At 38.3% G+C, this 13,556-nt stretch overlaps 1 protein-coding gene across 1 annotated transcript in view; it reads left to right on the top strand.

Annotated features, from left to right (window-relative positions):
- CRYL1 (crystallin lambda 1) overlaps positions 1 to 13,114 on the top strand; it is a 45,038-nt gene extending 31,924 nt beyond the window's left edge. Inside the window, exons 6-8 of the mRNA XM_083361638.1 lie at positions 1,644 to 1,749; positions 6,779 to 6,885; positions 9,836 to 13,114. Coding sequence (XP_083217764.1) covers positions 1,644 to 1,749; positions 6,779 to 6,885; positions 9,836 to 9,964 — 342 coding nt within the window. The 3' untranslated portion in view covers positions 9,965 to 13,114. The remainder of the gene's footprint in view (positions 1 to 1,643; positions 1,750 to 6,778; positions 6,886 to 9,835) is intronic.
- Positions 13,115 to 13,556: the final 442 nt, after the last annotated feature.

Genomic DNA, 13,556 nt, shown 5'->3' with positions numbered 1-13,556 from the left:
AATGCACATACACACCACACACCCCAGTTGAAAAGGTGAATGAAATCCTCCAAAATCATACTGTAATATCATACTGGTATATTATATGATGAAAAGTCAAGTATCAATGATACTGGATCACTTTTTTCAAGGGTAGTGGTGGGCAGATAACATTCTAGCATTATGATGCAGCCCCCCCCCCTTTTGCATCATAACATCACACTCATGACTACAAGGAGCAGTGCAGGAACACAAGGCTTCTTTTGTCCTTCTGACCAAAAGAACAAGATCCCACCACATCATTGAATATGAATACAGGTAGTCCTTGACTTACGGCCACAACTGAGCCCAAAATTTCGGTTGCTAAGCAAAACAGATGTTAGGTGAGTTTTGCCTCATTTTGTGACCTTTCGTGCCACACTTGTTAAGTGAATCATTGCACTTGTTAATAGCACGATTGTTAAGTGAATCTGCTTCCCTGTTGACTTTGTCAGAAGATCGCAAAATATGACCCCGGGACACTGCAACTGTCCTAAATGAGTTGGTTGCCAAGTATCTGAATTTTGATCACAAGACCATGGGGACGCTGCAATGGTTTTAAGCATGACCAAAAAGTTGTTAGTCACTTTTTTTAGTGCCTTTGTCACTTTGAATGGTCACTAAATGAACTGTTGTAAGTCAAGGACTACTTGTAATATAAAGAAATTGGATCATCACAAGAACCTGTATTTCGAATTATGTCCAGGACTTCTATCACTTGGAAAGCAATTTTATGCCATGTTCAGGAAGGCTGCATAGTTTATGGTTATCTTTGAGAGATGCACTCATTGTCCTGCCAAAAATAAAGTCTCCTTCAAGCTGAACTCAGCTCATCTAATAACCACTTTAGATTATGCCATTGATCACTTCACTCGTCAGGCACAAATCACTCAAAGTCAGAGGTATAATGTTGTATGGTTTTCCCATTGGCAGCTAAACAGCTAAGGCTCTCTATGCCAGACATGTCAAACACAAGGCCCGGGGGCCAGATCCGGCCCACGAAGTGGTTTCATGTGGCCCGCGAAGCCATCCTGGAAACAGTGAGGGAACGGCCCCCACTGCCTTGGCCCTGGCCCAGAGACCCTCCTCCTGCCAGAGACCCTCAGATCTCTCCCACTCCTGCCCAGGCCCCCATAGGCACCCTTGATGCGAACAATGTAGAGCTGGCCATGCCCACCCAGTAGGCCATACGCATTCTAGCCACGCCCACCCAGTAGGCCATGCCCACCCTGGCCATACCCACCCGGCCCCTTGAGGGCAACCGCAATGCTGATGCGGCCCTCAGTGAAATTGAGTTTGACACCCCTGCTCTATGCCTTCAGATAAGCGTGCTACATCTAAAATAGCAACAGAACCCCTGCAATTCTGAATTCTTTTTTTAAAAAAATCTTTTTTTAAAATAAAAATTGATATCTTTGCGCTATCCTCCCCAGCCATCAGAAATAACCTGAAAGACCATATTATTCTGTAAACCACCATGCAGATTGATAGACCCATCAGCAACTTTTGTTCTACAATTAATTTTAGCCTTTTGTTTTGCCGTATTTCCTATCCATAAAGCGATTATAGAGTAAGTTTTAATTCTACAATTCTTTAACGTTCAAAATCAATATTTTTTTATACAGGATGGAATAGTATCGCCAGATGATCTAGACCTTGTGATGTCTGATGGCTTGGGAATGCGGTATGCGTTTATGGGACCTCTGGAAACAATGCATCTAAATGCTGAAGGTTTGTAACTTGTGATAGTTAAATGCAGACATTTCTAAACCAAATAGGTGTTGGTCAACAATTTCTGTTACAACCATGATGACATCAAAAAGATGAGACATGCGCGGTAATATGCAAATGTTGGCATTATTTTCTGGCATCGTTATACCTGATGCAAGTGCATAAATCATTTCCATGAACAGATATCTGCAGTCATTTTGTCCACTTCTCAAAGTTATTATTATATCATGAACATTCTCTCTCAATATATATGTGGTTGTGAGATGTGTTTTTTATTATTATTGTTATTATTATTATTATTATTATTATTATTATTATTATTACTATTATTCAATATTATTAGGTTCTGGAGATTTCTATTCAAAGTAGTATTGTACAGTAATTATTTTGGTTGGCTCTTTGAGCTATTTTATGAAAAAAATTATCTGTTGCACCATGTTTAAACATACTATTATTTTCCTAGCATGATTATAACTTTTGCATTAGCTAAAAATTGTGGTGATCGCTCACTGTCATGTGGTTTGGGAGTGGCTGCCTTTCCAGAGAACCACCATCTTTTCAAGGTTATTAATTTTAAACTTTTTTTTCCATGGCTTAGTCACTGAGTTTTTAGCTACATTTTTGTTCTATAGCTTTTATTATTTATTACATTTGTTTGCCGCCCATCTCACTACGAAGTTTATTATTTAGTATTTGTCAAATTGAAGGCTGCCTTGGCCTTCCCAGATTTACAGAAAGATCAAATATAAATTAAATAAAAATAATAAACTTCCAACTGGTTGTTAGGGCCTAGAACAGAGGTAGGCAACCTTGGCTCTTTTATGACTTGTGGAATTCAATACTCAGAATTCCTGAACCAGCCATGCTGACTCAGGAATTCTGGGAGTTGAAGTCCATGAGTCATAAAAGAGCCAAGGTTTCCTACCCCTGGCCTCGAAGGAAGCTTTGTTCTCCCACTTCCCCTTTGTAACAGGCAAAGCCATTGTTCCTATTTAAATCTGATGAGCTGTTTCTGGCTTTGTGGATTTTGAAAGCCTGTGTAATCTATTCCACATCATTTCTAACTGCAGATAGAGTTTTCTCACGTGATTTAACAGGAAATAATCATTTGAGTCCATTGTATCACTGAAGCTTTCTCAAGCTTGTTAACTTGGTCCATCCTCAACCAGCTAAAAATATATTTACTAAGTTGTGTGACTATTCTGGAATAAATAATCTGATATTTGAAGGTTTAAAATAGAGGCTGGTGATTGGTATCTTCCAGATGTTTTTGCCACAGCTCCTACAAAGTTCTGATTTGGAACATGTTCCTGAGAATGATGAGAATTAGAAACCAAAACATGGTGTTGAAAACCACTATCATTCTGGATATATACATGTCCTTACTAGAGTCATATGGAATCCTTCACTGTCTTTCCACCATTGGTGAGGTCTGTCCGCTCTGGCATGTTTTAAAAACCATAGAAGATACTATTAGTCCATGCTTCTCAGTTTCAGCAACTTTAAGATGTATGCTGGTTGGGGTATCCTGGGAGTTGCAGTCCATATGTTTGAAAATTGCTGAGATTGAGAAGCCCTGATTTAAGCAATTGATGAGAATCCTGCTTTAGATGGGAGTAAATCTCACAGATACCTCTGAGACTTACCTTAAAGCAAACATGTACAGGAGCAGAGTTTTAGCTTTCATAGCTGGGAAGAGAACTCTTATGCAACAGTAGAATACTGTATGCCAGAAGCTTTGGGATAAAGAGCAAATGCCAACAGCAAGTCATTGCAAAGAGAAAGAGAAAAGTAACATGAGAACAAAAAGAAACATAACAAGGAGAAAGCAAGCCCACAACATTTTTAATAGGAGAAGGTAGTTTAAGGACATCAAATTGAATTAATGCGAAGAGTGGTGAGTATTGATTTTGGGTCCTGGAGCTGGACAGTTTAACATTTTGGCAGAGGGGTACTAAAAAAAAGTATCAGATCGTTTTAGCATAAAAAAAACGTCAGCAGTGCAGTGCAATTTTCTCAGGTACCCTATAACTGTATCATCATGGAACAAAGGACCTCCTGTGTATGTGTCTAATCTTTTCAGGTTCCACAGAGGTGGTGAGATTACCTGTTTGTTTTCAACCTTCCCAAAAACACTTAAAGACAGGCCATTTGGCTTTTAACAACCAGCTTCACCCGAATTAGCTTTTTTTAATCTCAGTATAGTTCATGCCAACAGGAAAGAAATATCAGTAATTTTTTTTAAATTTTTTTTAAGCAAAAGTACTTTTTTTCCAACCTGTTTTTTTTTAAAAAAAGATTACAACTGTGATCTTCATAATGTAAAAAGTAACATCTTTAAAAGGCTTCTCATTAAACATCATTGTGTGTGTAACTGGAAGCAGCTAATATTTTTATTAGCTGCGCTGTTAATGCTTTGGAAAAACTTTGTATTCTATTTTGCAGAATATAAAAAGAGGCACTATTACGGTTGAAATTCAGAAGTTACTGCAATGTTTTTCTGACCACTCTCTTAGAGATATTTTGAAATATGATATCATTTGATGGTTCCCCTTTTTACATTAGCTCATTAAAAAGTATAGTCCTTGGGTTAATATATAAACAATAGACATTGGTAATCTGTTCATGTTTACTCAAGGTGAACTCTATTATACCTCCATCAGTTTTAGTAAGTAAGTATGCCAAGGATTGCAGACTTCTGGGCACATTTCTTGAGATTAGGAGTAGGAATTCTCTCATATTCATGCAGAGCTTCCTCTTTGGCATGTGTAATGGTCTTGATTTTACAGCCAGACACTTATACAAAGATCATGACTGAATATTGTTGTAAATTAAATGACAAACATGTGCATTAGTCACAAGTAACGTTTCACATAAGTAGCTGAAAAATGGGAAGTCCTTTTTTTAAATGTTGATATGAACCTTTACTAATATTTCATTAACCCTCTTCCAGTATTGGTCCTTTATTTCCTGAAATACTATAGCTAAACTTTTTTTGAACTGGATGCTACACTACCTTTGGGCTCTCCTCCAAGAATCAATTTGAAACTTGATTTGCCAGCTTTTTGGTTTTATGCCATAGCAGCTGGATTCCAAGTTGAACCCATTTCGCAAACTTGGCTTGTCCCTCACATTCCTAGGCAAGTAACAAATCTAAACTGCTATGGCTTACACCGTGGCCTAGCAGTTGATCTGTATGTCTACAACCTTTGGACCAGGCAAACAAGTCACCATGTGGTCCACAAGCCTGTATGTTTATGTTTTGTTTGTAAAGGTCAAATTACAATAAAAAAATCCCCACCCTCAATCTCCTGGAGGTATGTTTTCAATATAAAAAGATTTCATCATCCTCAGGCTAGATCCCTAATTTAGGAACACATGTTTCATCCTCAATGTCCTCCTTCCCCATTTTCCTTAAAAATAAGAATTTTATCAAAAGTAGGAAAAAGCTATCATATCTTGGAGGGTCTCATGCAGATATCTCTCTGGTTGCCTAATTATCTCCAGTTTAGCCACTCCAGTTTCAGGGGACTGGACCTGCTAATCAGGAAATTGTCATACCAGTTGGGGTCCAAGCCTTCTCCTGTGGGCTTTCTATTTTAATGTAGTTATTCTTGGTAACTGTCTATTCTTTTTAAAGAATTGTTTGAAGTAGAAGATGGATATTTCTGAGAAGACAGGCTGCCTGCAAAATGGCCAGCACCTGGGCTGCTAGTGCCCTAGGTAGTCAACCTGAAATGTGTGACTATAAAAGTTGAGCAGAGAGGCAGCTGAGTGTGATGGTGTTGGAGTTGTGGTGTGGGCGTGAGAGGGAAGGTGGTTTGTGTTCATTTGGGAAACTAAAACCACCTAAAGAAGTCTAAGACAAATATAAGTATTACTGTTTTCCAGAAATAGGGCTCACAAAGAGAAGTAGTGGAGGAACAGAAGTTGTAACTGAAGAGGAGAAGAGAGAAGTGGTATAGTAAATTATGAATACTAGCTTTGTGTACTTATGGTGTGTTGGCCGGGGTCATTCCAGGAGCTGTATTGGCTCCCTTGGAGTGTTGGGGCCCACTAACCTGGGTATACATTAAAGAACCTGGGACGCTTATATTTTCAGAACCTTGAGCTCTGGATTCTTCATCCAATCACTGAATTTATCTTGATGTTTTGTCTCTGAAAGTGGAAGATTAGTAAATTCTTCTATTCATCTAATTCCCTCTTCCAGTTTGCTCTCCTGTTTGCTCACTGATTGCAAGCTCCCAAATGTTTTTTCTCTTAATGCATTAGCTTAAATTCCTGTTTTTAATGGTATGTGGGAATGACCTTGGCTGACTGGACCCAAAGATGCCAAAGATTGTCAGATAAGAGACAGCATCGTCTGCAGTGGGATAGTGGGTGGGGCAAAATGTTCAGAAGAAATCCTCCTAATTTCTTGTGTGTAAAAGAGAGAAAGGTAGAATTCTTCTTCCAGACTTGCAAAATTCTCTAATATAGCTTTACAATAAAATAGAATTAGCTCACCTAGTTGTGCTTCCTATTTGGTCTACCTGATAGAGCTGATACTGCTCAAACCCTGAATTCTTCAAATAAACAGATGCAGTAGTTCCTTAATAATGAGGGGGAAAAACAATTATCCAAACAACCCTCAAAACCAAAACTCCCTTATATCTATTGACCGTTTTATTTGCTTGTTCTGCTCATCAGCTTCCAGCTGCTTCTCTTCTTTCCAAATAATGTTGGCTGAAATGATGAGTGCTATTAAACAGTCTGAACTTTTGAATTGCTGGGATCAATCTCAAGGAAGAGGATTTTTGTGAAGTGTAAAATATATCCTGCTTGGAAACAAGGAAGTTCTCAAAGGATGTTGTAGAATTTTTTTCCTTGGGGCTTCATTCTTTGCAAAGAATTAGCAGACAGCTGTTTGGAACCTTAGACAAAAAAATGAATTCTAGGCAGTCGATAATTCCACTCAAATTCAGTAGTATGTAACAATGTAGACTTACTTTGTTTGGGAAACATTAAACAGTTTCCTATTCTCTTTCAGGAATGCTGAACTATTGCGAGAGATACCGTAAAGGTATTATCCATGTCTTGAAAACATTTGGACCAATACCAGATTTTGCTGGGGAAACAGAGCAGAAAATCAATGAGGTATGTGTAAAAACTGACTATCAGGCTGAATTCACAAAATGTATCGACTGCATTAGCATCTTGGGTGTTCTACGAATTTATCAATTTTGGGTTTCCTTATTTGGATTAATTGATTTTTAATCATTTTGTTATTTATTATCAGCAGTCTTGAGATTTGCTGTGTGGTTGGCACACATAAACCTTTGCTTCTTGATATGTCACATGCATTGCGTTGTTCCTATTGTCAGTTGTTCCTATTGTTTTGTCTGTTAAGAACAAAACAGAAATATGACAGTGTGATTTTTTTTAAGAAAAAAAAAACCAAATTATACTCTGCAGATCCCCAAAATGCAATATTTTGTTTTAGATAGAGATTATATACATGGTTAGAAGTGGGTTAAAATGCTCGGGTTTTGTATATTTTGATTACATTATTCATTCAACACACATGTGACTGTTATTAAATAAAATGAATTATCTTCTGTATTTAGCAAACTTACAGGTAATCCTTACCTTATGACCACAATTGGAAACAGAATTTTTGTTACTAAGCAAGATGGTTGTTAAGTGCATTGCATCCAGTTATATGACTTTTATTACCATAGTTGTTAAGCAAATCACTGCAATTTTTAAGTAAATCTCATGGTTAAATAAATCCAGCCTCTCCCATTGACGTTGCATATTGGAATGTCATAAACAGCAGTCACATATTCCGGGGACACTGCTACCATTGTAAATACGTGCCAATTGCCAAACAGGGCTGGGGGGATAACAGTCATGTGAGGACCAGTTGTAAGTTTCTTTTTTGAGTGCTGTTGTAACTTCAAATAGTTGCTAAATGAATGGGTGTAAGTCAAGGACTATCGAAGTGTTATTTTAAAGCGACTTCATTCTTTCCTTCTTCAAGTTCACATTCCTTAATATAGTAATCCTTGCCCAATCATTATTTCAGTATTTGTTTAACCTCTAGAGCCTGATTTTTAAGGACTGTAGTATCTTTTAAAACAATGTGAAAATAGAGAACTGTTGGTCCGCATGTCATTCTGCAACTTGCTTCCAAAAGGTATATACCGGTATAAAAACAGCTTCTAATCCAGGGTGTTTTATAATATATATGAGGAGAAAAAGTAGTCAGATGATTAAAATGTTATCTGAAAATCAGTATGACGGCTTTATTTTTTAGCTTCAGAAGGCAGTAGATTCGGGGGTAAGTTAGGAATGGGGCAAGGTAATTTTAATTGGGCCATCATCCTATTTTATTGTTCAGAGGTTAGTAAAGCAAAAAAGTGAGTTCTCTTTGCTTGGCTTGAGGTTTTTATTAAATAGGTATCATCGCATCATATTTATTTCTCTAGGATTTCACTGTCAAAAAAAGATGGCAGAATTCTAAACCATTCATTCTGGATAATCTCTCAAGCCTTCATCCAGTGCCAATATTCAAGTATCTGGTTCCCATGTAATAGAGATAGGATAGCTCTGCTGGAAAGGGACAAGCATGTTATTGTTAACAACCTCACAATGCGGAGCATAGTTTAATGGCATGGTGAGCAGAGAAACTTTTTAAAAACTGGATGAATGAGAAGATCTTTTCAAAAGCAATAGTGCATTCATCGCCGCCGGATAGTGTCCTGATATGTCAGACTAGAGTTCCTGGAACTGTCAGTCATTATAACCAATGGGCCACTAGTTTGGAATTTTGGTTGATGTATTCCAGGATATTTGGCAATACCAGGTTTTGCCAAACACTGCAGTAGCACATAGGATAAGAACATTGGAAAAAGATATCTTAAATGTCTTAGAAATCTGCAAGGATTAGAGGAGACACTTGTTTATCATGAACACCAGTATACTCATGAATATAATAACAAACGTACAGATTGGAAAAGAAAGGCATTTTCCTAGCAATAAAGTGTTGCTGTTCCAATGTGAAGTAGATGTGAGGTCTCTTCATAAATTAAATTAACGGGGGGGAGGCATCAGAATTTCACCCAGGTCAGGCATTCACTCATGAACTGATCTACTGTATTGTAGTCAAGTTGGAGCTACTGTGCAACAAGAAAGAAGTATTAACAAGTTATTCCATGATATCAGAAAGAATAAAACTACCATCATTTTGGAAGCCCTAAAAGGCAAGATAGTAAAAGGTAAAGGTTCCCCCGCACATGCGTGCTAGTCGTTTCCAACTCTAGGGGCCGGTGCTCATGTCCGTTTCAAAGCCGAAGAGCGAGTGCTTGTCCGAGGACATCTCCGTGGTCATGTGGCCGGCATGACTAGACGCCAAAGGCGCACGGAACACTGTTACCTTCCCACCGTAGTGGTCCCTATTTTTCTACTTGCATTTTTACGTGCTTTCGAACTGCTAGGTTGGCAGAAGCTGGGACGAGTAACAGGCACTCACTCTGCTACGTGGCACTCGGGATTCGACCCGCCAAACTGCCGATCTTCTGATCGACAAGCTCAGCGTCCTAACCCACTGAGCCACCGTGTCCCTTAAAAAAATCTCTCCTAAAAAGAGCAGAGTGTGCTTAGCAGCTGTAGAATGGCCACTTGAACGTGTGTGGACATCAACTCCGAGAATTTCCCAGCCAATTCTCCCAGCTAGCTGGGGAATTCTGGGAGTTGAAGTCCACACATTTTCAGCTGGCCAAGTTTTTAGAAACACTGCTGTAGGGGGAATGCTGCTGGGCTGACTGATTGGTTTCCTACTTATGCAGTCCCAGCTAGATGGCAGCACTTAACTGACCTTGCCTGATTTAGAAACTAAGCAGACAAGGACCGTTGAGCAATCCTTGCCCAGGAAACCACCCAAAATCCAGACTAAACTGGGAGTCAAAAAGAAAAAAGACAGTAGCGGATCATTTCTATAGCATTGCCAAGAAAACTGTAAGGGCATGATCGTCAGTCATGCCAATTCAGGCTATCATAAAGTGACCCTTTATCTTAATGTATAGCTATTTTGTCTTTGTTTCAGGCCATGGTTAAAAAAACTCCAAGTGATCCAGAGCACCTAAATGCCAGGAGAGAGTGGAGAGATGAATGCCTCATGCGCCTGGCCAAACTGAAAAAGGATATTAAATCGGATGACATGAACCATGTTTAAATCACAGAAACGGGCATCATCAAGTTGGTATTCAAGAGGACACCTCCCTTCCCTGGCCAAACATTACACATGCAAAAAGCCAGTTGAACCGCTTAAGTCAATTATTTAAGACTGGGATATTTTTATCTGAAAATGTTTCTATATTATATTTTAAAGCCACAGTCTCAAACCCCTTGGTTGAGAGTCTGTGGAGATTCTCAATCATCCAGATCATAGTTTTGCTCAAAAGTTTTTGTGTGTTTTTTTTCAAAAGGCAACTGAACTGGGTTTTTTTTCTTCCTCAAAGAAAAAAAAAGCACCTTTTGAGTTCCTTGGTTGAGATGCTTGCATTTTGTGGGAGGGCTGCAAAGAAATGTATTTGTTGATGGTGGTTTGTGATTTCCATCTTTGAAACAAATGGGATGCAAAGCAAAATCAATTTTAAGTAAGATGCTGAACACAGTAACTTCAAAAATTCTTGGGCCTTCCTAATGAAAAATATTTTTAGAGAGAGGTAGTCCTTGTCTTACAAATTGAGTCATAATTGAGCCTAGAATTAAGGTTGTAAGTCTGATTTTCTTACTTTTTTGTGCCAGTCATTAAATAAATACTGTGGTCATTGAAACATCACATTTTCTGCAGTGGGCATATTTTGCCAGAAACCCGAAGTAAATGCTGGTCCCCATATATTGTAATCTTGCAATGTATGGCAGTGAAAACTGGACCATAAGAAAGGCTGAGCGCCAAAGAATTGAAGCCTTTGAACTATGGTGCTGGAGAAGACTCCTGCGAGTTCCTTGGACTGCAAGGCGATCAAACCGGTCAGTCCTAGAGGAGATCAACCCTGACTGCTCTTTAGAAGGCCAGATCCTGAAGCTAAAACTCAAATACTTTGGCCACCTAATGAGAAGGAAGGACTCACTGGAGAAGAGCCTAATGCTGGGAAAGGTTGAGGGCAAGAAAAGAAGGGTACGACAGAGAATGAGTTGGCTGGATGGAGTCACTGAAGCAGTAGGTGTGAGCTTAAATGGACTCCAGAAGGTGGTAGAGGACAGGAAGGCCTGGAGGAACGTTGTCCATAGGGTCGCGATGGGTTGGACACGACTTCGCAACTAACAACAACAACAAATATATTGTAATCACATGACAGTGGGATGCTGCAAATGGCTGTAAATGTGGGCTGGTTGCTGATTGCCTAAAATGCAATCATGTGATCACAGTCCCAAAGGTGCTTTTTCAAGCGGCAACTGGATTTTCTTGTTTTTCTTTGAAGACATTTTGCTTCTCGTCCAAAAAGCTGAACTGAAGAAGCTTCTTGGATGAGAAGCGAAACTTCTTCAAAGAAAACAAGAAAGTCCAGTTGCCTCTTGAAAAAGGCACCTTTGGGACAACCATGACCTGGATGACTGAGAATCTCCATAGACATCTGATCACAGGGGGAGGGGTGTGGCCATCAGAACTTCAAATCCAGGTTGTAAGTATATTGGGGGGGAGGGTCCATCGTAACTTTGAATAGTCTTAAGTCAAGAACTACCTGTATCAGTTCTTGGTTCATATCACTCTTTAAGCTACATTGTAACAGAGAACAGTAATATTTATTTAAAACTAACTTTTTAAAGTCTTGCTTGTGATTAATTTAGCCCAAGCATCAATTACTTTTTTGCATGGATATAACTATTTTGGCAATGAGGGCAAGGGAAAAAAAGCTGTCTTCTGGCTTACATTCTCTTCTGCCCATGTATTTATAGTCAGGATAAGCCATGCTATCCAAGTTTGTAATTACTCTGATTGTAGCCAAATAGATTTCCAACATTGGTTTTATATGAATGGGTCTTATATTCAGATAATTGTGGTTCACATTATAGGCTTTGTACTGTATTGATGTATTATGCAGATTGGCAGTAATACCAATATAGGAACAAAGAATATTGACTGGATGATATGGTAATATAGACCATAATTTGTTCTCCTTGGCAGTTCTTCCAGCTGCAAGGGGACATCAGCTGCTTAGACTGGAGTTGTGTCCGTAACAATTCCTTCATTTTATGTCATTGACACTTAGGATTCTTAGTCAAATAGCAGATGCGCTAGATCAGAATGCACTTTTAAAGTATAACATTAGATGTGAAAGATTCTTGGTATTAAACAACATTGCCATTTGGCTGCAAAAGTAAACACAAAGATTTCAAAGCAAGATTTGAAGTTCAGCTGAATAAAAAACGTAAAGCTTAAAGGCAACTTCTGGTTTCCTGTATTTTTTACAAGCAAAACCTCAGAATCTGCATATCAATACTCCCTCATTGCCCCAACATCTGATTAAAACAGTGTTTGTGAAGAAATGGGTGACTTGGGTTGTAGCGTTGCTGACTAACAACTGCCTTTTTGTAAGCCTGTCAATGAGAGTTCTTTAAACCTCATGAACCCTGAACTAAAGGCAAGTCCATGACTATAAACTGGAGAATACAACTGAAATACCTGTACATCTCTTTCTTCATCACATTTATGAAATAAGGGGAAATCTTTGGGATTTTCTATATGTCTTAACCTACACTGGGGATTATTTCAACTGAGGAAGCATATCCCTGTCTTCTTTGTAAAGTATGGGTGATAACTACATTACCAAAGCTTTCTTGAGGAGGCTGCTCAGCCTTTGGAATTCCTGCAGTTAGGAGACCAACCTAGTCTCTTGTGACATTTTATAGCTTGTCCTGACAAAATTGACTTCCAGTGAATCTGAGTTTCATCTGTTGGAACCATGACATAATGATCATAATCCTGTAGGATTTCATATTTGGCTGATGGGGCCTTCTTTGTTTTAACTGAGCATGATTGTGTTATGAATTTTTATTAATACAGTATTGTCATTGAGGACTTTTGTTCCAAAATCAATAACTTGTCATAATTTAAATGTATTTTATTGCCTGGCATATCTTTCATTACTATTAGATTTCATCAGTACAAAACTCAGGAGATTAGTACTGTACATTAGTACAAGCTAAAGACATCTAATTAGAAGAAATATTTAAATGTATCATTATATTACATTTATGTTAAATTGCAACATTCAAAAAGTCTAAATTTTATACTACTTTTTGTTCTGTATTCATTATTCTTCAAGCTGCTATAGTACCTGTACATCTGTGATCTGCTTACCAATAAATATCTATATTGAAATCAGCCTTGTACATTTATATGCAGTTATTGTATCATTTTTTTTAATTTTAGCATTTTATATTCAAGATCAATTAGTGGGAATCATTACACAAGTAAAATGAATTTCCCATGAATAACACAAAATTAATCCATACTAAACTGCCTCAGCTGGATTCCTTTGGGTATAGTGGACTTCTCTGTTGTTTGGGCAGGTGGGAATATCTAAATCAAAATTAGATTTGTTGTATCTCAAATAGAGGGTCATTAAATAGATGTTTTCACTTGTATTGCTACAAATTACCATTAAGTGAATTAAAAGGAAATAAAATTGATCAGGACAGGCTACATCAACAGAAATTCCCTAAGTCAAGAAGAGAATCTGCAGGCTGGTTGCATGATATGGAGGCCGTGCCCACCCCAACTCTGGCACTGCAAAAAAAATTGTGATCCGTTGCAATAT

The sequence above is a fragment of the Vipera ursinii genome, assembly GCF_947247035.1.
Source record: "Vipera ursinii genome assembly, chromosome: 4".
Taxonomy (NCBI): domain Eukaryota; kingdom Metazoa; phylum Chordata; class Lepidosauria; order Squamata; family Viperidae; genus Vipera; species Vipera ursinii.
Note: the sequence above shows the minus strand (reverse complement) of the source record. Positions and strands in the feature narration are given on the sequence as shown.